Genomic DNA, 26,067 nt, shown 5'->3' on the forward strand with positions numbered 1-26,067 from the left:
CCATCTGGGGGTTGCTTCAGCACTTCTTCCAATGCATGGTAGGTCACAATAGCCACATTTTGACCCAGCATTAGTTTGTCTGCAACTTTCACCAACAGGGCCACTGCAGCTATGATACGGAGGCATAAGGGCCACGCAGCTGCTACTGGGTCCAGGTTTTTTTGTGTTTGTTTGTTTTGGTTTTGTTTTTGGTTTTGACAAATAGGCTACTGGTCGCCTCCAAGACCCCATAGTTTGGGCGAGCACTCCCTTTGCTATCCCCTTGCTCTCATCTGCAAACAGGAGAAAGGGTTTACTCACATCCCACCACCCTCAGAAATTCTCTAACTTGTTTGGCCAGCTTGGGGTTTGGGATCTTTAGCAGTCTCTTCATGGGCCTCAGACAACCATTTCTGCCCTTCCTTAAGAACATATCACAAATAGGTTACGTGTCGCTGACAGCTCTGAGCCTTCTCTACTGATGCACTTCCTCATGACAGTCCGGCGGGCACACAGGCACTGACTAGCCAAGCCACTGGTGGATACTGGAGGTGTGTGAGCTACGTGGTAAATATTCAGTCTCCGTGATAAATGGCCCAGTGTTGACCGGACCTGGCTGGTGGCTAGTCCTTTGCTGTCAGCTCTGCTCCCAGAGCCCACAGTTACAGCTCTGTTGGGATTGCTTCTCTTGTAGTCTACATCAGCTTTGACTGAATGAAGCTCAAACAATGTGAAACTTTAAAACTCAAGACTTCACAGATTATAGTAGAAAAAGAAATGGCCTCAACTTGGTCTTACCTGAGTGACCCGGGTTGTTTTTGCTTCAGATACAGCTGTTTTGTTAGTTGTGCTACAAAGAATTATTTTCTGAGAATCTTAAACTTAGAACGTTTAAACTCAGTAGATGATGTAAAGACAGATAAACATCTCAGTATCCTTCTATCAGGTACCTCAGACTCTCAGGCCTTTTCTACTATTTGCTATTTACACTACTTGTAACACAACTAGTTAATTTTGTTTTGATACAGCTTTATGAAACATCTCAAATTGAAATTATTTTCTGTAAATAATTTCTGGGTACCTCTCTGACCTTTCCTACCCAACTCTCCCTCCTTGCGAGTCAGCTAGGTAGGACACTGGTGCTCTGTCTAGCCATCTCCGTAGCCTCTTCACCTACCTTTCTGACCAGACCCCCTTTCTGAGGCTCCTCTCAAAAAGCAGCGGCTCCTCCAGACAGCGGCAGAGCGCGCGAACTTCTCCCGTTGCGCATGCGCCCTAGGCGCCGCCCTAGGCTCGTTCCCCAGCTCGCGCTTTCCTGGGCCACTGCGTGCGCGCGCACACCCTCGGATTGCGCCTGCGCAGAGGGTCGAGGACTGAGTGCCCCGAAGTAGGCTTAGCGCCTGCGCGTTGCGGGTTTCGGGGCCTCCGGCCTGAGAGAGGAGCAGGGAAGATGGCGGCTGTGGTGGAGAATGTAGTGAAGCTGTGAGTGGTCTTTTTTTTTTTTTTCTTTTCCTCTCTCCCGGACCAGAGGTCTTGTAAAGGGGCCCTAGAGTAGAGAGGGAGGTGCGGGAAGATACAAGACAGAGAGGAACACATGCCCGGGAAGTCCTTGCTGTGCGACTCCGGGTCGGGAGGGCAACAGAAGACTCCAGAGAAGACGCTGGGCTTCTTTGGGAAACTTGTGGAGGCCGGGAGGGGGGCACATGGGAGCCCCCGGCGGGCGTCCTCCTCGCGGCCCGAGCCCCGAGCAGAGCTACGGGCTGCGAGCGAGAGGCTCCCTGTTCCCGGCCCCTCTCCGCAGCCGCCGTCAGTTTCGCAGAGCCAGCGGAGGCCGGGCGGCCCCTGGGGAGGTCGCGGTCCCTTCCCCGCCCACCGCCCTCCCTGGGGCTCCCGGCTCCTGCTGGGACCCGAAGACTAGCAGTCCGGTGACATTAACCAGGAAATCCTGGTTACCCGAAGCTAAAAGTGTTCTCGGAAAGAACTGGTTCAAGAGTAGGTACAGAAGGAAAGAACTTCGGGGAGTGGGGACTTAGACCGGAACCCGATGGCCTCTGAGTCCGCAGGAGCCCCGAGGTGGGCGTTCTCTGTACCCTAGATGCCATTGTGCGGGTACCTTTCGAGCAGAGCTGAAGTTAACGGTTGTTGGGCAACACTGGGAATGGGGACTGGCCTGTTAGCCGCTTCCTGTGAGTTAAAGATGTTTGGGGTTTTGGTGCGCCTCATCCTCCTTCCTCCTTGAAGAAGAATCCGAGCGCGCTTTGGAATGGGATGGTTAATGCCTGTTAGACTTAAGAATGACCTTCTCTTCCTTTAATGGCCATGTTGGGCGTGATATAAGGGTAAAAAAACTGAAGTGTTCGGCTGTCCAGTCAAGGCTTTTGGGTTCTGGATGACAAAGTAAAGGTTTGGGAACTGTTCTGGGGGACTTTCACAGCTTCTCATCTGTCTTTGTGGTGGGCTGAGTTCCCGTCATCCCAAGAGCCTCCCCTTAAGGTTAAGCTGCTTCTCCCCCGCTGCTTGGAAGCTCCTTTCTTCGAAAATGCTTTCCCACTTCCATTAAGCTAAGTGCCTTCTCTTGTGGCTTTTTTTTTTTTTTAACTTGCTTTTGGCTTTATCCTGATGCCTCTTTCAACCGCCCCTCCTCCCAGCACTTTTTTTTTTCTGCTCTGCCCACTAGAGTTTCCTCAGCTCTCTTCAGGCTGACATTCCCCTCGAGTTAGAAATGAGACTGTCTCTGTAACATTTTGATAGTTCTCCTTCTGGACTCAGATGTTAGTTCTGTGTGACCCTGCCTTTTTCTTTGTTGACGCCCCCTATTCCAGTGGGAGGGTGGGGCTTAACACACGTTCTCTGTGAAAAAGGAATCCCAGCTTTTTCCTGGGACTCTGGCTGTTGTAGAGGAATGTGCTTGCCTAGGTTTTGAGAATTACATGTTGATGGAGCTCTTCGCATTCAAAGATGGTCTTCCAGATAATAGTGCTGCCAGCCCATTGATGTGGTGTTTTAAGTGCTGGCTGCCCATTCCTCTTCAGCCAGCCACTGGTTCCTGAGTGTCAATGAGGAACTTCTCCCAGTTAAAGTATAGAAGGTTGGACCACCACTATTATGTGCCTCCTCCTCCTCAGAACTTCCCCTCACAGGGGGGGGGGATTTTGTTCTGACCCTGAAAAGATGCTTTTCTGGTGTGTGCTCCCCCCCTTTCTTTCTTTTTTAATATTTTTTGAGGCAGGGTTTCTCTGTAGCAGCTCTGGCTGACCTAGAGCTCACTCTGTAGACTAGGCTGGCCTCGAACTCACAGAGATCCACCTGCCTCTGCCTCCTGAGTGCTGGGATTAAAGGCATGTGCCACCACCACCCGGCCCTTTTTTTGGTACCTTTTTTGATTATAGTGTGCTTAAGTCTTCTGGCAGCTTACATCACACATTGAGGGCAAGACCACTAGCTCATCTTTTCTTTCATTTTGTCCTGTGAGAAGACTTTGCAATTTTAATGATCTGTTTTTCTCAGATATGATGTCATTGAAATAGTCTTTATAATGGTCTTATTAGGATAAATACTAGCCAAAAATAACCATGGCTGCTAAGTAGTTTTAAAACTTAATGAGTTAGGTAAATAGAATTAAGTCCTTAGGTCCATAGAATAACAGAAGCTTGAAATTTTTTTTGACACAAGAGCCTTGAATGTGTAAAGTGTATTTTCCTCTTTTGCTCTCTTCACACACACACACACACACACACACACACGTTTTATTTCCGCCATCTTACTTATAGACCATTTGTTTCACCTTCTGGAGTTGCATCTAACCTGCAAGAGCCCTGACTGGGACAGCTCAGTCGTTCTTCCGAGCCTTCTTCAGCCTCCCTGCTCTGGCTTTACAGCCTCCAGCCCACGGAGCTGGTCCTTTCTCCGTTTGACTTCCAGTGTCAGTATCAATTCCCATCAGCAGAAACAAAGGCGCTGCTGCACTCGGCCTTGTTTATCCAATTTTTCTGTGTGGAAGGATGTGGCTGCCTCCTAAAGGCGAGCAAATGGGAGCCTGCTCTCTGCGCTGTGCTCTCCAACACATTCGTACCTTAATTACAGTCATTACTGCTCATTGACTCGAGCCGGGCTGTACTTGTTGTGCTGCTGTTTGTGGTGTGTGTCCTTTTCACATGCTGGGAACAAGCTGAGCTATGCATGGGTCTCTTGTGGCTGTTCAGTGAGAGTCCCCATCAGATCTACATCAGGGCTTGCTGACATAGCTTTGGTTGTAGGGATCAGCCACAAAGACCTACTCCCCCCTGCATTTCATGTCTCCTTACCATCTCTATCAGAATCCTGGTAGGTCAGAGCTCAGCTCGTTTAACTGCCCCAGTCTGTAGGAGAAGAATGGAGTCCCAAACAGGTTAATTGCATGTCTGTGTCCATTGGTAACTGTAGCCAAGCCAATCTTTTTACTCTCAAATCCATTCTGATGTGAACTAGACATCTTCATGGGTAATGGGGATGCTATGGGAAAGATGTCTCTTCTGCCCTCAGTATGTCTTTATCTTTTTGTTTGTTTGTTTGATTTTTTGTGTTTTTGTTTGTTTGTTTCTGTTTTTCAAGACAGGGTTTCTCTGTGTCACAGCCCTAGCTATCCTGGAACTAGTAGCTCTTGTAGACCAGGCTGGCCTCACACTCACAGAGATCCGCCTGTCTCTGCCTCCTGGAGTTGCATCTAACCTGCAAGAGCCTGAGTGCTGGGATTAAAGGCATGGACCACCACCGCCCAGCCCCAGTATGTCCTTCTTTAAGGTTGATTGAAGGCTAGGGATATAACTCAGTTGAGTGAGTTGGTAGAGTACTTGCTTAGTATACAAGTGATCCTGGTTTTAGTCCCTAGCTCCAAATAAAACTGGATGTGGTAGTGTATATCTGTAACCTTAGCACTGGGCAGATCGAGGCAGGAAGATCAGAAATTCAAGGTCATCATGGACTGCACACTAGGTTTGAGTCCAGTATAAACTATACAAATGTCTACTTTAAAAAAAATTAAACATTTGGCTGGGATATAACTCAGTGGTAGAATACGTCTAGCATTTGGGAAATCCTAAGTTTGAACCCCAAAATATCAATGGAAAGGTCAGGTGATAAATACAAATCCTTAGAGTTAATTGACTCCCTTACCAAAGCAGTGTTGGTCATTGAACATGCTTGCAGTTTGCTATTTTCTTAAAGTACTTAGGGAATCCCCTTCGGCTTTCAGATTTGATCTTCCAGGGTCAGAAAATTCTGGGTGTCAGCTGCATGGCAGTTAGGAAGGGCCTGAGGTGGGCCTTTTAGTGTAAACAGACTTTCTGTTAGTGCTGGAGCTTTGTAAAAGCCTTGGGGTTTCTCTTCCTGGAGTGCTGCAGATTCTTGCTCTCCTATGGACCCACGGATGGTCATATCCTGTGACTCCTTTCGGCACTGTGCTCTTCTTAACCCCTAGTTACCTTTGAATTGTTTTTATGTACAAACAAAGATTTTATTATGTATACAATACAGGGCACCAGATCTCATTGTAGATAGTTGTGAGCCACCATGTGGTTGCTGGGAATTGAACTCAGGACCTCTGGAAGAACAGTCAGTGTCCTTAACCTCTGAGCCATCTCTCCAGCCCCCAAACATTTACATTTTTTAAAATTTATTCTATTGTATGAGTGTTTTGCCTGTCTGCATGTGTACGGCATGTGTGTCTAGTACCCTCAGAGCTCAGGAAAAGAAATTAGATCCCCTATAACTGGAATCGTAACTGGAGTTAATGGATGGTTGTGAACCACTGTATGAATGCTGGGAAGCAAATTCAGGTCCTCTGCAAGAACAGTGTTCTTAACTTCTGAGCCATCTCTTTTTTCTTTCCTTTCTTCCTTTTTTTTTTTTTTTTTTTTAAAGAAATTGTTGCACCATATGACTCTGGCTGGCCTAGAACTTGCTCTGTAGACTGGCCTCAAACTCAGAGATCCTCCTGCTTCTACTTCCTGAACACTGGGATTGTATTTTTGTTTTGTTTTGCTTTATGTTTCCCGTAGTTCAGGCTGTCCTTGCTATCTAGCTGAGGATGACTTCTACTTACACCTCCATGTGCTGCAATTACAGGTGTGTGCCACCATACATGGCTAGTTGGGTTTTGAGGCAAAGTTTTGCTAATCAGCTCAACTGGCCTTGAAGTCAGATAATATTTTTGCCTAAGTCTATTAGAGGTCTGTACTGCCATGTAGTAAGAGCTTCATTCTTTAGAACCGAATAAATAACATTTTGTGGGATGGATCTAGTTTACTAGAAATCTGTGTAAGTCTTTTGGATCTTCTCCATTTGTTAGAGTCTGCAGCTCAGGATACTGATGTTAGTTAAGAGAAGTAACATGTTAACTAGCATGAGTTACACATGAAAACCACAGAATGAAAAATTCACTTCTTCCGTATTCCTCCCTCCCCCAATACTGGGGATTGAATCCAGAGCCTTGTGAGGGCTGACAAGCACTTTACCAGAGAGTTTTTTCCTCTATCCTTTTTCACTCTGTGTGGTTTAAGATTTAAGTTTGACTTGGGGGCCTGAGGCAGAGGGATTTTCAGGAGTTTAATACCTGGACTGTAGAATGAGAGACCTTGTCTCAAAGCAAAACAAATATTTTCAAAGGCTTAAATCTGATTCTATATGTGATAAAATCATGTGTTGCTCACAGTGATTCTTTATTATTTATTATGTGGGGTCTGTGACCCAGCTCATGGTAACTTATCTTTCCTTGTGTGGTGGCTTAGTGAAGGGTTCTTTGTGTCTCTTGAGGCAGAAAAGGAGATGAATAACAGAAAAGAGAGTCTCCCAGACTCCTGAGCCTTCTAGAGAAGCAGTTGACAGGAAGGAGGATGACCTGAGACCCACACCTCTGTCTGTGTCTTACCTTCCTGCAGCCTTGGGGAGCAGTACTACAAAGATGCCATGGAACAGTGCCACAATTACAATGCCCGCCTCTGTGCGGAGCGCAGTGTGCGCCTGCCTTTCTTGGACTCCCAGACCGGAGTAGCCCAGAGCAATTGTTATATCTGGATGGAAAAGCGACACCGTGGACCAGGTAAGGTTGCAGGCATCAGGAAAGTAACTCAGGAGCATGAGGAAGTGTCTTTTTTCACCTAGGAGATAGGGTAGTGTGAAGTCCTCTGCTGCTCACACCAGTAGATCAATATGGTCTCAGGATAAGTGGAGAGGAGGAAGCAGCACCTTTGTTTTCTGGTCTCGCAAGTGTAGGTAGATTTTTCTTTGGGACACCAGCTCACAAAACTAACATGGAGACTTATTAATTATAAAAATTCGGCCTTAGCTTACACTTGTTTCTAACTAGTTCTTAAAATTTAAATTAGCCCCTATCTTTTAATCTGCATTCTTTTACATAGCCCAATAACCTTTACTCTGTACTGCCCATCCTGCATTCTTCTCAGAATCCTCTCTCTGTCCAGAAGTCCTGCTTACCTCCTACCTAGCTATTGTCTGTTTAGCTTTTTATTAAACCAATCACAGTGACAATCTTCACAGTGTAAAGGAATATAGGACAACACCGAAGCAAGTATGGTCTTCCTGGCACTTAAGTTCACATCTGTTTGTCTTTTCTGTTAAATAGCCCACCCACCCCAGACTCACGTGTTCAGTATTACTCCTTTGCTCTAGAGCACAACAGAGTTCTCATCCACAGAACATTTGCTATCATTTTCTGGAGCTGGATTGGGGTTTGTTGCTCTTTTTTCCTTCCACAGGACTGGCCTCTGGACAGTTGTATTCCTACCCTGCCCGGCGCTGGCGGAAAAAGCGTCGAGCCCACCCCCCTGAGGATCCCAGGCTTTCCTTTCCGTCTATTAAACCAGGTAAGGGCTGGAGATGTTAAAGCTCAGCTGCTGGAGTGCTCGCTCAGCATGCACAAGTTTGATCTCCAGCATAAACTGAACATGGCTGTGTATTCCTACATAATCACAGCTTTGATGATGTTGAGGCAGGAGGATCAGAAATTCAGGGTCATTTTCTGCTACGTGGGAGTTTGAGGCCAGCCTGGGCTACCTGAGAGCTTCAAAATTAGAAACATGAAATTAGCACTGGGGAGGCAGAGACAGGTGGATCTTTGTAGTTTGAGGCCAGCCTGGTCTACAGAGTAAATTCCAGGACAGCCAAGGCTACACAGAGAAACTCTGTCATGGAAAAACAAAGCAAAACAAACATGAAATTATCTCAAAATAATATAAGCTGGAAAGATGGCCCAGTGCTTCTTGTATAAACACAAAGCCCTAAATTCTAATCTGTCGTTCATATGAAAAATGTGCTTTCGAGCTGGAGAGATGGCTCAGAGGTTAAGAGCATTGCCTGCTCTTCCAAAGGTCCTGAGTTCAATTCCCAGCAACCACATGGTGGCTCACAACCATCTGTAATAGGGTCTGGTGCCCTCTTCTGGCCTGTAGGCATACACACAGACAGAATATTGTATACATAATAAACAAATAAATATTAATTAAAAAAAAAACCTGGTGTGGCCAATCTGTTTCTGTAATCCCAAAACTATAGAGTACAGAGCTTGGGCTTACTAGCAGCCAGCCTAACTCAAGGTTCGGTGAGAAACTCCAAGGACTAAGGCAGAGTATGATTGAGCAGGACACCCAACGTCCTTTTCCAACATGTGTACCCATGCGCACAAAGCTAAGTAAATAAAATAATCAAGAGTGAGTAAATAAACCAAGTAAGGGGCCCACTTCCTAAGCAGGACCATGGTCTATTGCATGGGAAGTGGTTTGCTGATCACCTTGCTAGTCCCAGGCTCTGTGTTAGCTCTTGCCCATACTAAAGTAAATGAGGTATGATTTCATCCTTCAAAGAACTCGCTGTCTTAGGAGAAACGGGTACGTAGTTGTAATCCAGTCCTGGCTGAACCAAGATATATTAGTTCCTGTAAAACAGCAGTTAGTGGCTGACTTTGACTTGGCCCCATATCGTGTAGGCTCTGCGTTAGCCTTTCTGAGCTTGCTTCATCCTGATTTGTTTCAGACACGGACCAGAGCCTGAAGAAAGAGGGGCTTATCTCTCAGGATGGCAGCAGTTTAGAGGCTCTGTTGCGTACTGACCCCCTGGAGAAGCGAGGCGCTCCAGATCCCCGTGTTGATGATGACAGCCTGGGAGAGTTTCCTGTCACCAACAGTCGAGCGCGGAAGGTCTATTATCTCTATGGCTAGAGGACTTTAATAAGGACCTGCCTCCTCTTTATGGGTGGAGAGGGTGCACCCAGTTAGCAGAATTGGCAGAGCCATGGTAGAACACCTGCTTGGTGCTGTGTAAACCATAGCACAAAAGATAGAAACAGAAGCTGAGGCTGCCCTATGGCTGTGCTGGCCCCCGGCCCTGCTGCCTGCTCTTTGACACTCCTTTCCCCTCTCAGTAGAGGCTCACTCACTCATTCTCTTCTACACGAAGATTTTGCAAGAGACTTTAGGTGTCTGGTGTTACATAGGTGAAGCACACCTGGTTCCCAACTATCAGCTGGGAAGTTAATGCTAAATTTAAAGATGAGAAGAGCTACAGAGAAGCCAGGTACTGTGCTAAGTGTTTTCCATATGCTTCCTTCTGTACAGCTGTGTGAGGTAGGTCCTGTGGTTCCTAGTTCACGCAGACGCAAAGCAGTTAAAACTTCCCTCAGGGTCACACAAGTAAGCAGCAAAGCTCACTTAAACTAGGACATGGGTATTAAAGCAGAGCAGACAGGACAGGGCATGGCTGCCTGGGGTACCAGGGAGAGCTCTGGAAACAGATGGGGGAAAGCAACTTGAAGCTCAGAGGAAAGAAAGCACTAAAGGCAGCAGGAGTAGGATTGCAAGGCGAAGAATGATTATGGGTAAGGTTAAGCCCCAGAGAAGCTTCAGAGTAATTCAGGTGGCTAATTCTACGTCATGAGGGAGCTTTTGGATGTGTTTGATTTCTACTCATTCAAATCTTCTGGTACACTCAGCGGATCCTTGAACCTGATGACTTCCTAGATGACCTTGATGATGAAGACTATGAAGAAGATACTCCAAAGCGTCGGGGGAAGGGGAAATCCAAGGTGAGGAGCCAGTGTGCTGCCTGAAAGTTGTAGCCCTGGAGGTCCAGGCTTTATTTCTTGTGGTTGCCTTGCTATTCTGGCCTAGACACCTTAGTAATGGCATTGTCTTTTTGCTGTTGTCAGAGTAAGGGTGTGAGCAGTGCCCGGAAGAAACTGGATGCTTCCATCCTAGAGGACCGGGATAAGCCCTATGCCTGTGACAGTGAGTGCCTCCTAAGGGGTGGGTAGTTCTTCCTTGGACCCAACCCCTGCTCTGGATGTGAGAGTAAGGGGGCCATGTTCTTGCATTGGATGATAAAAATAAGCCTGGGTTCTTGTCCTGCCTGCCAACCTCTGAGAAGCCCTGGCCTTTGCTTCACAGTGGGTGGGACCTGCATGCTCTGGGAGAGATTTCTGTGGCTCCTGGGGTGGGAGGATGAGGGAACTCAACAGCAGACAGGGTTGGCCTCACAGTGGGCAGCATCCAGATTTGCTGACCCATCAAGGCAGGGCACAGGGGGCCAGCCCTGAGGGTCAGTGTCTGTCCTCTTTCCCTTTGCTTTGGCTCACCCTACTTCCGTGGCCTCCAGCCTGTAGCGCTGCTGCTGGGGTTCTCTCTCACTCGCTCTGTTTTCCTGCTGCCGCTGCTGCTGCCCTGTCTCAAATGTACCAAGGCCTCTTCTCATGACTTTTCTTTCTGTCTTTCAGATAGTTTCAAACAAAAGCATACCTCGAAAGCGCCCCAGAGAGGTAGCTCTCTCAACTTTTCAGACTTGTGGTTTTCCTGTCCCTTTCCCCTCTTCCCTTGTTCCTCCTGCCTTTCTCATTTCCTGTGATGCTAGCTTTGGAATCTCTGCAACGGTATGACGGAAGTGCTGTGGAACCCCAATTGTGCTCCACTCTCCGAGTCCTAGCAGCTGTCTTTATAATTGCCTGTCTTCCTTAGGCTTACTTCTATAGCCATTTGGCCTAGTATGTGGGGTAGCTCCAAAGTCCTAACAGAAACCCATTATGATAGATTCATCTGATGCTCCCCAAAACAGACACCAGGTGGTCAACTAATGTTCCCACCATCATACCCTCACCTCCTCCCATCCTCATTCCTTCCTGCTGGCCCCCTTGCCCCTCTTGGTGTCATCATTCAAGATAAGATACCATGAATATTTCCTTGCTGGTTGGCAGGGGCTGGGCAGAACACTAGTATGGGAGTGTATTTCAGATTCTTTGGGGACAGTTATCCTGACTGCTCAGTTGGTAGGTGTTCCCCAGAGACCCACCCTCAGCCTTTGCCTATTCTTTTTGCTGCATGATATACATGGGATGGCATGAGTGCGCCACATGTGCACAGCAGAAGTCTGACGTCTTGTTACTTTCCCCCTTTCCTATAAGGAAGACCATAGAACTTTCCCGACCTGGAGTTCCCAGACAGTTGCTCTTCCCAGAACAAGTGTTGCAACATGGGCTGAGTCTTTCCAAAAGCCAACATGAAAAATATTTGTAGCTGTGGGGTTGTGATGTAGGGAGGGAGGAGAATCCTAGAAACTGGAGAGGTCCAGTGCCTGCTGCTCTTGGCTAAGGGGAAGCAGCCATCTTAAGGTTTTTCCCGGATTAGAGATGCTGGGGACAGGTGTTTTCCATAGGCCTCAGGTGTTGCGTACAGCTTGTCAGAGTCAGTAGCACTTTCACGTCCTAACATTGCTCTGCAATCTTCTTCACCCAGTTTGTGGAAAACGCTACAAGAACCGACCTGGCCTCAGTTACCACTATGCCCATTCCCACCTGGCTGAGGAGGAAGGAGAGGACAAAGAAGACTCTCAGCCACCCACTCCTGTTTCCCAGAGGTCTGAGGAGCAAAAATGTAAGCTGAGGTCAGGGTGGGCAAACAGGAGAGGTGCCAGCCTAGTTATAGAGACCCCCTTGTAGGGAATGTGGGGTGGGTAACCCAAGGTTCCCTTAAGCATCATCAAAATTCCTTTCTTTCCCCCCCACCCCGTAGCCAAAAAAGGACCTGATGGTTTAGCCCTGCCCAACAACTACTGTGACTTCTGCCTGGGGGACTCAAAAATCAACAAGAAGACAGGACAGCCTGAGGAGCTAGTGTCCTGTTCTGACTGTGGCCGCTCAGGTACTCCATTCTCAAAGAGCAGGCTACACTCAGTGCCCAAGAAGCTCTTGGCCTGCTTACTTCAGTGCTGTCAGGCAGGCAGCCTCCCTTAGCCCTTCCCCACCCCATTTTCCAGCCTCCTGTTTGACTCCCCTCCCCCACAGGGCACCCGTCCTGCCTGCAGTTCACCCCTGTGATGATGGCAGCTGTGAAGACCTACCGCTGGCAGTGCATCGAGTGCAAGTGTTGCAACCTCTGCGGCACTTCGGAGAATGACGTGCGTGCCGCCCCCAGCCGCCCGGCTCTCCTCAGCCTTCTCCAAAGCAAGCTTTCTGTCAGAGCAAGCAAGGGCCTCCCAGATGTTCTCCCCTAACTACCCCTGGGAACTTTACACTTGTTTAAAAAAAATCTGTTTCCTGAGCACTAACAGTCAGTGTTCTTGGCTCGCAGGTCACTAAATAAGACAGAGAAGACCATGCTTTCGTAGAATCTGTGTACTTGGGGGTAACAGAGTTGTATAGGATATGATATGCCTTGGAGAAAATGAAACTAGTGATGAGCCAAAGAGTTAACTGGATACTGGTAGAGGTTTCTAGTTAGATTTGCTTTTGAAGGAAATGAGGTTGGTGTTGGAGTTTTGATAATGCAAAGAGCAGTCCAAGAAGGTATGGAGTGAGTGTATTTCCAATAGCTAGTGCAGAAACCTCAAGGTGGGCAGGCTGACAGTAATGAGACCATTGCTACGCACTAGATCTTCTGTGTAGGGGGAGGTGGATCAGAGAGGTGGGTATTGTTTGATCTATGGGGTCTTGGGTCCTTTTATGTACTTTGCCACTGAGCTCCCCTCCCCCCCATGATTGGACCTTGGAGATGTTGTCAGAGGCCGCCTTTTATTAGGGGAGTGATATGTTCTGTCATATATTTTCAGACAGCTTTGTAAAGAAGAGATTGTAGGGAAATAGTAGTCTTTGTGATCAGTTGAGATGGGCAGATCCTATATCTGGATGTTCTTAGCAGCTACCGTCCCTCTAGGAAGTGGCAGCAGTGTCATAAGTTAGGTACATAAACCGTTGGATCCCTGTTCTTTTTCCTTGCCTTCTGTAGGACCAGCTGCTTTTCTGTGATGACTGTGACCGTGGCTACCACATGTACTGTCTCACCCCATCCATGTCTGAGCCTCCTGAAGGTAAGTGGCCCAGATCTACTCAAAATATTTTATCCCAGAAGGATCCGTAACACCCAAAGAAAACATTGACAGTGAAATTTGTGACTTGTTATATATAGATCTGTAATTGTGTGGGTTTCAGCGTTCATATACCCATAGGTTCATATACAGAATAGATTTCATAATAAAGTGATATGTTGTGGATTAAAAAAATTAGTAACTCAGACAATCACCTGAATTGTAAATACTGAGAGTCTCTGACAACACTGAAAGCAAGGTTTAGTTCAGTACATTTTGTTGTTTTTGTTTATTTTGTTTGTTGTTTTTGTTTTTGAGACAGGGTTTCTCTATGTAGCCCTGGCTGTCCTGCAACTTTCTTTATAGTCCAGGCTGGTCTCGAACTCACAGAGATCCGCCTGCCTCTGCCTCCCAAGTGCTGGGATTAAAGATGTGCATCACCGCTGCCCAGCACAGCATTTTAGTTTGAAGAATTTAATGTTTGCATTTTGTCATTAGTGATACTTAGAGATACAGAAAATTCCCAACATGAAAAAGAACTATGCTGAGCAGAGAACAGTTACCACGAGAAAATTGTCTTCTTCCTTCGGGTCGTCCAGAATCAGTTGACAGTTTATCTGACCTGACACCTTTGGTGTTGCTCTCCCTCTCTGATGGATTGCTTCTTTCCTCTCTTCCCCATTTGTTTTGCTTGTTTTCATTCCTTTGGGTTTGTTTTTTTTTTTGTTTTGTTTTGTTTTTGGGGTTTTTTTTTTGTTTTGTTTTAAAGTTTTTGTTTTTTGTTTTTTTGTAGTAGAGATAGAACCCATGGCCTTGTACATATTGGCCAAATGCCTTCCCACTGAGCTATATCCTTCTCTTCAACTCTTTTTTTTTCTAAGATTTATTTATTTATTATGTATGCAGCATTCCTTCCATGTATGCTTGCATGCCAGAAGAGCAGAAGAGGGCACCAGATCTCATTACAGATGGCTGTGAGCCACCATGTGGTTGCTGGGAATTGAACTCAGGACCTCTGGAAAAGCAGTCAGCGTTCTTAACCTCTGAGCCATCTCTCCAGCCCCTCTCTCTCCAACTCTTAAAAAGAAAATTGAGAATGCTATTGCAGTTGAGCCATGGTGCTTGTGTAGAGGTCAGAGGACAACATTAACATTTGGAAGTCAGGTCTGCTTTCACCCTGAGTTCTGGGGATCAAACTCCAGTCCTCAGGCTCTAAACCTCTCACTGTTCCCACACTTGTATTTTTTTGAGATAGAGTCTCACTAAGTTGCCTGAGCTAGTCTTGAGCTAGCTCTGTAGCCCGGGTAGCCCTTGAACTCGCAGTCCTCCTGTTTCAGCCTCTAGAGCAGCTGGGTTAGTTTTAGTGGAACCGTGTGTCTTTGGGGAACTAATAAAAGATATTTCCTCTGGAGTACTGTCCTAACAACATACATAATTTATACTTATGAATTTTAAACATTAAGAACTAGTTTTGTCCTGGGCAGTGGTGGCGCACGCCTTTAATCTCATCACTGGGAGGCAGAAACAGGTGGATCTCGGTGAGTTCAAGACCAGCCTGGTCTACAAAGCGAGTTAGTTCCAGGATAGCTAAGACTGTTACACAGAGAAACCCTGTTTTGAAAAAACCAGAACAAAACAAAACTTGTGTCTTGGCTGGCAAGATGGCTCAACAGGTAAAGGCATTTGTAACCAAGCCTGGACAACCTAAGTTCAACCCCAAAAACATGGTGTAAGGATAGAACTGATTTTCACGTGCATGGTATGGTGCATCCTACCCCATCAGTAAATAAATGTAGTGAGATACAAATACACAAAACACTCGTGTCTGCCCAGACTGTCCTTTGAGTCCCAGGGCCACTGAGGAGACAGGATATTCTGAGCATCTATTTGGGCACTGTCCTCCCACTTAGTATTACCTTTATCTCCATAGATGTTTATTTTTTGATTTTAAGATGCATTTATTAGTCTATGTATCAGTATTTTGTCTGCATATGTGTCACCGCACTACATGAGTGCCTGGTGCCCTTGGAGGTCAGGAGTGAGCGTCAGATCCCCTGTAACTGGAATTACAGATGTTTGTGAGCCTCCATGTGGGTGCTGGGAGCTGAAGCCAGATCCTCTAACTTCTGAGCAGTTTCTCCAGTTCCAGTTTTCATAGTTTTGAAGACCAAGAAATTCTTGATAACTATGAAGCTACAGCTGCAGAACTTACCCTGTCCTGCCTGGGGAGAGGTGGGAAGAGTGGGAAGACAGCAGATGGGGATCTGGTAGTAGGATCCACCCTGACCCCTCTACTTCTCTGTAGGAAGCTGGAGCTGCCACCTGTGTCTGGATCTGCTGAAGGAGAAAGCATCCATCTACCAGAATCAGAACTCCTCCTGATGTGCCACCCAGCTCCTCACACATCTAAGGCTGTTGCTCTCCTCCACCTTGGTTTTCATGCCCCTCCTCTTCTTTCATTCTGGTAGTCCTGCCAACCTGCCTTTGGCAACATTGCAGGGAGGTGGCAACTCTTGACTGCCTCTGGCCCCACGCCCTCAGGGAGTAAGGAGCAGCACACTGCCCCAGGGCTGACCTGTGGGCCCAACTTCTCTCTGCTCTCCAAGAAGTGCATTCACTCTGCTTGCCTTGGGCCCAAGTCCCTGGTAATCACAGGGTTCAAATGGGGTCCTCTGAGGAGGAATATGAGAGCAGCTCACTTGTCTCAGGCCTAGCCTAGCCCCCCACCTCGGGTTTCCAAAAGCCCCAGGGGTAAGCTAGGCCTGGCCTTTGCTGGGAGCAGCTGGAGTGATCAGGCTGAAGTGGCACTTGTTAGGACCTTTTCATACCCCTGTCCTGCTTCACTTTGCCTCTGCCAAAGCAGTCCTATGTCCTCTGTTTTGCTTCATGGGTCCTGTGCTCGAAATGGGATGCTCTCAGACACCGTCTCGCTCTGTCCTGTCCTTCACAGTCCCAGAGACAAGCAGCTGCACCTGTTCTTCCTGCGCTTGGCTGACTCATCCACATTTCCCATCCTCAGAACTTCGTGTCTTCTGCCTCCTTCCTTATTCCCTTTGGTTTTGTGGGGAGAGGGACAATGTCAGTGGCTGTGCCAGCAGCTTGGGGGCCACAAGGAGAAGTTGGATAATGTGCCTGTTTTTTAACTCGATAAAAAAGCCTACCTCCAAAATCCCCTTTTCATTCTTCTTGGACCTGGACATTCAGCGTCCTGCCCTTAACTGAATTAGGAGCCTCTGCTTCCTGCCTGTGTATCCTGGCTCTTGGGTCACAGGGAGCTCCCCATTCCTTGCACGCTAGCTAGCAGCTGGTAAAGTCTTCACACCCTGATTTTTCTGTTTCCTGCTTAGTGGCACTGACATTAAGTAGGAGGGGACAGTCCATGCCAGAACACTCTGGAATGGCCTTCCTCCTAGGCTTGTGGGCAGGCCCTAACTGTTGTTTTCTGCAAAGTTGAGGCCCCCTCCTCCCATCTTTAGTTTCTGTATTCAAATCATTAGTAAAAATAAACATTTTTACACAGAGCACTCTGACGGATGGTTTGTCTCCTGACTGGTTGTTGAAAAGCCATTTCATTTCACTTCAAATTTACTTTCTTTAATTACAGTGGGTTTTTGAAAAATTGAAACAACTTTTTCTCTCAAAATCAAAATTTTTACTGAGCTCCGCCATAAAATTTTGTTTTGATATAAATTTAAGTTTACAACAATTTATTGTTATTTTAAAAAGCTGTTAATACAAAAATTGAGTTAAAATCAACTTTAGCACCCTTATTTCTATGCTTTGGCTGGTTAGAAGATATGTAGTTGAAGGTGTGGTGAACCTATGGCATTGTGATGTAGATGTTTAAAGTGGGCCCAGAAGCATGTTCGTGGTATAAATTCAAAGGAATTATCTGGGTGGTGGTGCACACTTTTAATCCTAGAACTCAAGAGGCAGAGGCAGGTGGATCTCTGTGAGTTTGAGGCCAGCCTGATCTACAAAGCAGGTTCCAGGATAGCCAGGGCTATTACGTAGAGAAACCCTTTCTCTTCAAACAAACAAAAGTCATAGGATTAAAGCAGAGAGAGGTGGTAGCTCAGCAGGGAAGAGGAGTGCTCACTGCCTTTGCAGAGGACCAAGTTCAGTTCCTTACAGCTTAAAACCACCACGTAACTTTCAGGACAGCCAGGCTACATAGGGTGACCCTATTTTAAGAAAAATGTACAGGTATGTGCACCTCAGTGCAGAGATCATGACGATGGAATCAGATCCCCTGGAATGGAATTACAAGCAATTTTGAGCCACTGAAGTGGGTGCTGGGAACTGAACTGTGATCTTTGTGGGATTGTTTTGGTTGGTTGATTTTGTTTTGAGTGTTTTGCCTACATGTATGTCTGTGTACCAAGTACACGAGATAGCCTCGATTGGAGTTAAACATGGCTTTAAGTCACCATATAGGTTCTGGGAATCAAATCCAAATCCTTTGGAAGAGCAGTCAATGCTCTTAACTGCTGAGCTATGTCACCAACCTGGGTTTTAGATTCTGTAACTGGGAGCTGGCTCAGCCAATAAAAGTACTTGCCATGTAATCCTGACCATGTGAATTCTGTCCTGGCATCCCAGATAAGACGCTGGATGCTGTGTTGTGTGTCTGTTATCTCAGTACTAGAGGGACATGGGAAGTGGAGATAGAATCTGCGGAAAGCTTAATATCCAACTGGGTTGGAGTATGCCACACTGCAAAACCCTACCTCAACAAGGAAGGAAAACTCCCGCCGAGCGGTGGTTGCTCGTGCCTTTAAATTCAGCACTCAGGAGGCAGAGGCAGGCGGATCTCGTGAGTTTGATGCCAGCCTGGTCTACAAGAGCTACAGGACAGGCTCCAAAGCTACAGAGAAACCCTATTTCAAAAAAAAAAAAAATCTATCTGAAAGGTTGTCCCCTAATTTCCACACCAGTACCATGGCATGTGTGGGAAAAAGCATGCACACACATATTTGATACTGTTTTTTGTTTTTGAGTTTTTGCCATGTAGCCTAGGATCTCTTCAAACTTGTGATCCTGCCTCATCCTCCTTGAGTTCTGGTATTACAAACATGAATCTCATGCCTGGCTTTTTTTTTAAGATTTTTTTTTTTATTTATTAAGTATGCAGTGTTCTGTCTGCATATATGCCTGCACACCAGAAGAGGGCACCAGATCTCATTACAGATGGTTGTGAGCCACCATGTGGTTCCTGAGAACTGAACTCAGGACCTCTGGAAGAGCAGCCTGTGTTCTTAACCTCTGAGCCATCCCTCCAGTACCTACCCCTTCTTTTTTCTTAAAGATTCAGTTAAATACTTAATGTGTCACCAGAAGTGTCCTCAGATTTTTTTGGTACATCCTGAGGTCATTGTTGCCGATAGAAAAGCTGAGCCCTGTGCTGCTTCTGCATTTGGCAGAGTGCTGTGGACTCTGAGGAGATAGGCACTGCCTGTCCTGCAAAGTAGGGCAGGAGTAGAGGGAGTCAGGCAACTGAGGGCCAAAAAAGAAAAAAAAAAAAATCTTCAAGTGAGACCACTGAAATAGACTTCATCAGAGACACTTGAAGAGACTGAAAATACAGAAAAGTGGGGTCCTGGCTGTTTAAGGGACAGGGAGGCTAAGATGTCTACACTTAATTCAGGAAAAATATTACAATGGAGGGAAATGACTGGTATAGGAACTTAGATCTTGCCATGAGGCACCAAAACTGGTAAAAACGTGTCCTTTTTCGCCCCCTCAGGTCTGGTGGCCTGCGTTTTGTAGCTGGTTGGTGAGCCCGCAGGTCAGCCAGCGCTGTCCATGGTAACTAGGTTTTGTGGATGTAAAGCTTACATCCGTTCGTTTTCTTATTTCATCGTGTTTCTAAAACAACTCCAGGAAGGCCGGTATACCTGCTTGGTACCCAGTGGGAATGGCGTCGAAGCCACCCGGGTCACCGCCTTGGGACGCCGGTCGCCTAGAATCAGGTACTAAGGCCGAGTCCTCCCGCCAGACCCTCGCTCGGGCTCCCGCTCTTTACCGCGGGAAGCTCCTCCCACAGAAGGCCGACGAACCGCCACTCCTCGGCGTCCAATGAAATACAGCCGGAGGCGGGACAAGTGAAACTAATGGCCAATCAAACTTGCCAAGGCGGAGCTGCCGAGGGGCCGAGCCGCGGTTTTCCCAGCCTTGAGAGAGCCCGGCGCGGGCAGCGCGCGCAGGTCCGTGTTGTGCGCGCGCTCGCCGCCCGTGCTGCTCCCCTGGAGCGCTCTGCCCTTGGGGTCGCGGCACCCGTCCCTCTCTGGTTTTGCTGTAGCCTAGCACACCGAGGCCCGGGAGCTGGGGCAGGGACGGGAGCCGCGGGACAGCGCCTGGAGGTGGGTGCGGATCGGGAGGCCGGGCTGGCGGGCGGACGGGCTGGGTCGACGCCTGGGTCGGGCTATCCGACTCACCCCGGGTCAAGGCGGGGCGCGCCGGGGCGCAGAGGCCAGCTCTGGGGCTGCCTGCTCCCGACCGCTGCTCCCTGCTCCCTGATATCCCTCCAGACTGCCTACCACCCGGGAGGAGACACTCCTCCCCCTTTGCTGCCGGTAGCCTCCTCACCCTGTCGCCCTTTGTCGCCTTGGCACCTTCACTCTCGCCCCTTCCCTTCAGGCTGCTCTATTGGCCAGCACCAGATTAGACGAGCGCCTTCAGACCCCATCCATCTGGCTTTGTCGTCTGTACCATCTCACCTGTCCACATCAACTCTGTCCACTCAGCCTGCCATCCGCCTCCACTCAACGTCGTCATCACAATTTAAGCCAGGCCCTCCTCCCCATCTCCTCTCAGGGGTTTCCTTCCTGGCCACCCTGAATGTCCTCTACATCTGCCTCACTCAGCCTTAGCCTCAGGCCTTGCTGTCATTGCTCCTTTGTTGTCTCTCCAGCTGTCCCCTGGTTGTCCTTAAAGCTGTCCCCTGACCTCTAGTCACCCTTTTACCTCATCAGTGCCAAACCCTATCCCAGAATTCCCTCTGCCCCTGACCAGAGACACCCTGCCAGCTCTGTTCTGCCAGTCTTTAGGATGAGGCCTAGCCTACTCCATCCGCCTGACCATCCCCTTTCTATCCAGCTGGTCTGCTCTGTTCCCACTGATTACTGTGGCCTCATCTGTCCTGTGCTCTTCTGTCCCTCCTGCCCTCGGCCTATGGGACCTTCTCCTACTTTTCTTCCCCAGCAGGTGCCCTGGCAGAGTCATGGAGCTGAACACCAAAAAGAAACTTCATGCCTTGTCCTTGGCTGAGAAAATCCAGGTGCTGGAACTCCTGGATGAGTCCAAGATGTCCCAGTCAGAGGTGGCCCGGCGCTTCCAGGTCTCCCAGCCCCAGATCTCACGTATCTGCAAGAATAAGGAGAAGCTCCTGGCAGACTGGTGTAGTGGCACAGCCAACCATGAGCGCAAGCGGAAGCGCGAATCCAAATACAGTGGGATTGATGAGGCTCTCCTCTGCTGGTACCACATCGCCCGAGCCAAGGCCTGGGATGTCACAGGGCCCATGCTGCTCCACAAGGCCAAGGAGCTAGCCGATATCATGGGCCAGGATTTTGTGCCCAGCATTGGTTGGCTGGTCCGCTGGAAACGCCGCAACAATGTGGGCTTTGGGGCTCGCCAGGTCCTTGTTCCTCTGTTCCCTCCTGAACCACCTCCCCCAGGGCTTCCGTCCCAGGCCCAGCCACCACTTTCCCTTAAAGACTTCTCACCAGAAGATGTTTTTGGCTGTGCCGAAGTGCCCTTGTTGTACCGGGCAGTGCCTGGCAGAGTGTTTGCATGTGATCGCTTGCAGGTACTGCTGTGTGCCAACAGCAGAGGCACAGAAAAGCGAAGGGTATTTGTGGGTGGGCTTCAGGCTGTCCCAAGATGCTTCTTTGGAGTCAACAGTGAGGCACTACCTGCCTCTTATCACCCTGATCTAGCCATCCCCTGGTCAGAGTGGCTGGCACAGTTTGACCAGGACATGGGACAGCAGGGCCGACAGGTAGCCTTGCTGCTGGCTGCCGGAGTATTGGAGGAATGGGCCAACCTTCCTGGACTCCACCACGTGCGACTCCTGCCTCTCTCAGCCTCCAGCACCACCCCTTCCCTGCCTGGCTCTGTGGTTTTGGCCTTTAAGGCCCATTACCGTCACCGTCTGATGAGCAAACTGGCTGCCATGCGGAGCGGGAGAGAGGGCATCTCACTGGCTGAAGCGAGGGCCAGCCTCACAGTGTTAGATGCTCTGCATATGGTGGCAGCAGCTTGGGCCAAGGTGCCACCTCAGCTTATTCTGAGCAGCTTCATTCAGGAAGGGCTCACTCCAGGCAAAACACCACCGTCTCTGGACAAAGACACAGAGATGGCTCTGCTCCCTAGTGGACTGAGTCAGGAGGAGTTTGCCCACTTTGTGGACCTTGAGGATGAGGACCCAGGCCCTGGGGTGTGCAAAGAGGATACTGGTACTGAAAACAGTGGGAGGGTGGATGAGGGCTTTGAGTCCCTGCCCACCAAAGCTGATGCCCTCAGGGCACTGTGCACCTTGAGGAGGTGGCTCGAATGTAATAGCACCTCTCCAGAGCTCTTTGAAAAATTTTACGACTGTGAGGTGGAGGTGGAGCAACTCTGCTGTCTGTGAGGAAGCATGGTGGCCTGCAGAATTGCCCTCTCCTGTTTCCCATGGAAACGCCTCTCCAGAGGCAGACGGGCTCTTTCCTGTGGAAATAACATGTGGAGGGTGTAGAAGGGAAGGGAGCGGGGACACAGAGTCGAAGGTCAGCGTAAAAGTTATTCAAGCCCAGACCCTGGAGTCTCTACAGATGGGGTCTCAAGAGGGGGGATCTGAGCTGTGGAGATTCTAGGCGAGCCCTGCAGAGGGTTAGTCTAGAAAGGCTGGAAGTGAGAAAGGTGGACTTCTTGACAGGTGGTCCCAACCATTAAATTTTGTGTCAAAACCAAGTCTGCTTCTGGAAATAAAGCTTTTAACCAGAAAGGTCAGGGTGTGGATTTTCTTTTTTCTTTCTTTTTGAAATGGGGACTCATGTAGTCTGGGCTGACCTTGAACTTGCTGTGTAACTGAAGATATTTTGAATGTCTTAATCTGCTTGCCCCCCACTCCCAAGTGCCAAGATTAAAGGGATTTGTCACTGTTAGACCCCAACTCTAGGATGCTAACTCCTCAGGAGGGTCGCCCCAAGAAACCACTCACCAGTCCGGTTGATACAAAAGGAAGTTTATTCTCATTTGTGCAAACGGGCTCCTCAGCCAGGCAAGGGAGAGAAGCCCCGACTAGCTATTACAGGCTACTTTTAAAAGCAAAAAACCACATGTTCAGGGAGGTGGGTACAGTGGGTTGTTTGTCAAACGCAGGGATTTGCTCATTTTAAGGGCATTTACTATGACTGGTTATGTCAAAGGCAAGACAGGCGAAAGACAGGGAAGCACCTGCAGGCTGTTGGAAAACACCTAACGTTCTAGTCAACAGGCAGGGTGGAGTCAAAAACATGTTTTCTTCAGCCACCATACCCTGATTTATGTGATTGGGGATGAAGCTCAACCCAGGCTGGCCTTAAACAGGAGTGTTTGGATTAAAGATGTGTGCCCCCATGCCCAACCTTGTTTCTTTTTTAAATGTACTTGTGTGGGGGGCGGGGAGTGCACAAACATGCATGCACATGCTACCATGCATGTCTGGAGAGCAAAGGCCAGCTCTGTGGAGTTGCTTCTCTCCTTTCACCTTTCTGTGGGTTCTGGGACTCAGACTCAGGTCTCTGGGCTTTTGTGACAAGTGCTTTTCCCTCCTGACCCATCTCATATGCCCAGGGGTGAGTTTCAATATGTAGACTGCTGAAGAGAGAAAAGTGGGAAGTATGGCAGGCCTAAAATGGAGTGAGGGAACACCCCTGAGTATGGAATTCATGGAGGTAAGATGCTCTGAGAGCCCCCAGTGACCCTGTCTCAACAGTGGCTGGCCATGGATGTTCACAGTGTGACATTCTAGTGGGTCACTTAACTGAGGGCCATTTGAGGTCTAGTACTCTGACCAGGTCACTCTTTATACTGAAAACTTGTTTATATTGGCAGACACCCTGTGGCTCTTATCTGCTTCGTGTCTAGTTTATCAGTCACTGGCACTAGGAGCGGGGCTGTATGCTCCCTGTGAGTGGGGAGGACTGTGGGGAGGACATATGCTGGGGTGTCATGTAAGAGAACAGGGTGCATATCAGTTCATTCATTCAGTCCTAGAAATGAAACCACGACCATAAGCCCTTGTGCTTTTGACTTTTTTTTTTTTTTTTTAATGATTAGAGAGTTTGCCCAGCATAGTTGGTACCTTTAGTCTTAGCACTTGGGAAGCAGAGGCAGGTGGGCCTTTGTGAGTTCGAGGCCAATCTGGTCTACAAAACGAGTTCCAGGACAGCCAGGACTGTTGCACAGATCAGTCCTGTCTTGAAAAACTAAAACAGGGGTGAAGAGGTGGCTCAAATGTTAAGAGCACTGACTGCTCTTCCAGAGGTCCTGAGTTCAATTCCCAGCAACCAATTGTAATGAGATCTGGTGCCTTCTGGTGAGCAAGCATACATGCAGACAGAACATTGTGTGCATAATAAATAAATAAGTAAATAGATAAATCTTAAGAAAAACAAAAAACTGGGAGTTTTGTTAAGTTTTTTAGGTTTATTATTTTTACATTGGGTAAACAGTACCGAATAATCCAAGACCTCCAAGTGTGCCATGCAACGGATGGAAAACTTCCTCAGAAAAATAATTCTATAAATCATAAAAAGCGATCACACACATACAAAAAAAGCTGGGCAGTGGTGGTACACGTCTTTTTTTTTAAACATTTTATTATTTATTTATTTATTTAACTTTATTATGTTCGTTGGTGTGAAGGTGTCAGATCTCGTGGAACTACATTTTCAGACAGTTGTGAGCTGCCATGTGGGTGCTGGGAATCGAACCCGGGTCCTCTGGAAGAGCAGTCAGTGCTCTTAACCGCTGAGCCATCTCTCCAGCCCCCTGTGGTACACGTCTTTAATCCCAACACTGGGATTAAAGGCAGAAGCAGATGGATCTTTGTGAGTTCGAGACCAGCCTAGTCTACAGAGTGAGTTCCAGGATAGCCAAGGCTACACAGAGAAACTCTATCTTTTTTTTTTTTTTTTTTCGAGACAGGGTTTCTCCGTAGCTTTTGGTTCCTGTCCTGGAACTAGCTCTTGTAGACCAGGCTGGCCTCGAACTCACAGAGATCCGCCTGCCTCTGCCTCCCGAGTGCTGGGATTAAAGGCGTGTGCCACCACCGCCGGCGAGAAACTCTATCTTGAAAAACTAAAATAAATAAATAAAAATCAATTACTGTTCTGAACTATGACTTCTTCCAGCTCTAGGTACAGAGTGAGAGAGAAACAGCTGTTACACCCTCATGTTTGCCCTCGACACAGACTACTAGACCCCCTCCACAGCTCACCACAGCCATCATTTAATTTCTCTCAGAATTAGTAGTGTTGAAAACATTTAAAACCCCTGCTCCCTTTCATTTGAGCTGGACTAGCCGTGAGCTCTCCGTCCTGCTAGAGTCAGAATGGTGGAGTACGGGTGCGCACCACTTTGCCCAGCTCTTTTGTTTGGTGTGTTGATCAATTGTAGTTTTTGTTCTTCGAGATAGGGTCTCACCGTGTAGCTCTGGGTGGGCTGGCACTCACTATGTAAACCATGCTGGCCTCGAACTCACAGAGATTCTCCTGCCTCTGCCTCCCAGATGTTGTGATTAAAGGTGTGCAACCCAGGCCCAGCAGCTCCTTGTCCAGCTCTTGCTGGCTCTGTCTTTTGGGAGAAATGTCTCTCAGAGCCAGGTGTGACACCCTGTCTCAAAGAAAGGAAGGAGAGAGACAGCTATATATATTTAGGCTCTCTGCTTATTTCCATCATGTTTGTTATGTCTGTGTTGGGGAAATCACCCTTGGGATTAAACCTGAGGAACACTATCGTGTAGTTGCTTCTTCTGGGCACGAGGGGGCAGGAAGAAGACTTCTTCTTAGCTTCTCAGACTTAGCTTCTCAGAGACAGGCTCCAGGGCACAAGAATATGGGTCCCAGTCCTCTGGGCAGCCAGACTTTACTGTCTGTGAGGGAGAAGCAATTTTTCTTTCCTTTTCTTGGTGACTGGAGGTTTTTCCAGTCCGCTTTTTTACTGGTGGAGCCCTTTGGGGATCTTGCTCACTTTCTGAGTCTTGGATGCGGTCTGGGAACTCAAGGTGTAGTGCGTCGTTCCCAGGTTCTCTCCACAAGGTTCTGTGTGTCCCCGGTGGTGGATTCAGCACTCACCTTAGGAGGCAGCCTCAGCCCCACATCCTGGCCTCACAGCCTCCATTTCTGGGATCGTGGGAAGTTTCTTCATTCTTTATCAGTTAGCAAGGCTTTCGACTGTTTGTAATAATTATCTGAAATCTTGTTGCTTATAGAAAATAGTGCCATTAGAGTACTGGTCTTCCAGAGAGGGAATTAGGAAAACCAGTTTTTGTTCATTAATTCATTCACTCATTTTGTTAAAACTTTTTTTTTTCTGAGACAGGGTCGCTTACCTAGCCGAGAACAACCTTGAACTTCTGATCTTGCCTCTACCTACCTAGTGCTAGGATTACAGTATAAAGTCACCATGCCCCAGGTATGTGATACTGGCAATCAATCCAGGGCTTTAATGTGCACACAAGCACTCTACCACCTGAGCTGCATCCCTAGACTCTCAAAACCA

The 26,067-nt window shown here is 48.0% G+C and overlaps 2 protein-coding genes across 4 annotated transcripts; both read left to right on the forward strand.

Moving 5' to 3' along the window:
* The first annotated feature begins 1,352 nt into the window (after positions 1-1,352).
* On the forward strand, positions 1,353-16,838 carry Dpf2 (double PHD fingers 2). 2 transcript variants are annotated; one of them, XM_041661932.1, is made up of 12 exons: positions 1,353-1,461; positions 6,894-7,054; positions 7,731-7,838; positions 9,004-9,167; positions 9,959-10,051; positions 10,175-10,253; positions 10,739-10,780; positions 11,751-11,888; positions 12,027-12,155; positions 12,299-12,411; positions 13,239-13,320; positions 15,623-16,838. In XM_041661932.1, exons 1-12 carry the CDS (start codon positions 1,430-1,432, stop codon positions 15,697-15,699), a joined length of 1,218 nt encoding a protein of 405 aa, XP_041517866.1. In that variant the 5' UTR covers positions 1,353-1,429; the 3' UTR covers positions 15,700-16,838. The 2 variants fall into 2 exon arrangements, with proteins under 2 accessions (XP_041517866.1, XP_041517867.1); XM_041661933.1 differs by lacking the exon at positions 10,739-10,780.
* Positions 16,839-19,487: 2,649 nt separating this feature from the next.
* On the forward strand, positions 19,488-22,294 carry Tigd3 (tigger transposable element derived 3). 2 transcript variants are annotated; one of them, XM_041661892.1, is made up of 2 exons: positions 19,488-19,679; positions 20,521-22,294. In XM_041661892.1, exon 2 carries the CDS (start codon positions 20,540-20,542, stop codon positions 21,950-21,952), a length of 1,413 nt encoding a protein of 470 aa, XP_041517826.1. In that variant the 5' UTR covers positions 19,488-19,679; positions 20,521-20,539; the 3' UTR covers positions 21,953-22,294. The 2 variants fall into 2 exon arrangements, with proteins under 2 accessions (XP_041517826.1, XP_041517827.1); XM_041661893.1 differs by having other exon boundaries at positions 20,524-22,294.
* Positions 22,295-26,067: the final 3,773 nt, after the last annotated feature.

The sequence above is a fragment of the Microtus oregoni genome, unplaced genomic scaffold, assembly GCF_018167655.1.
Source record: "Microtus oregoni isolate MIOR12 unplaced genomic scaffold, Mior012 000012F_ref0000307, whole genome shotgun sequence".
In the NCBI taxonomy this organism is placed as follows: Eukaryota; Metazoa; Chordata; class Mammalia; order Rodentia; family Cricetidae; genus Microtus; species Microtus oregoni.

Excerpts from the sequence above, each read along its gene's own strand:
- Tigd3 (XM_041661892.1), top strand. The coding sequence starts at position 20,540 with ATGGAGCTGAACACCAAAAAGAAACTTCATGCCTTGTCCTTGGCTGAG.
- Dpf2 (XM_041661932.1), top strand. The coding sequence starts at position 1,430 with ATGGCGGCTGTGGTGGAGAATGTAGTGAAGCT. Across the intron at positions 7,055-7,730 it reads AAAGCGACACCGTGGACCAG|GACTGGCCTCTGGACAGTTG; the intron begins GTAAGGTTGCAG and ends TTCCTTCCACAG. Across the intron at positions 10,052-10,174 it reads GGGGGAAGGGGAAATCCAAG|AGTAAGGGTGTGAGCAGTGC; the intron begins GTGAGGAGCCAG and ends TGCTGTTGTCAG.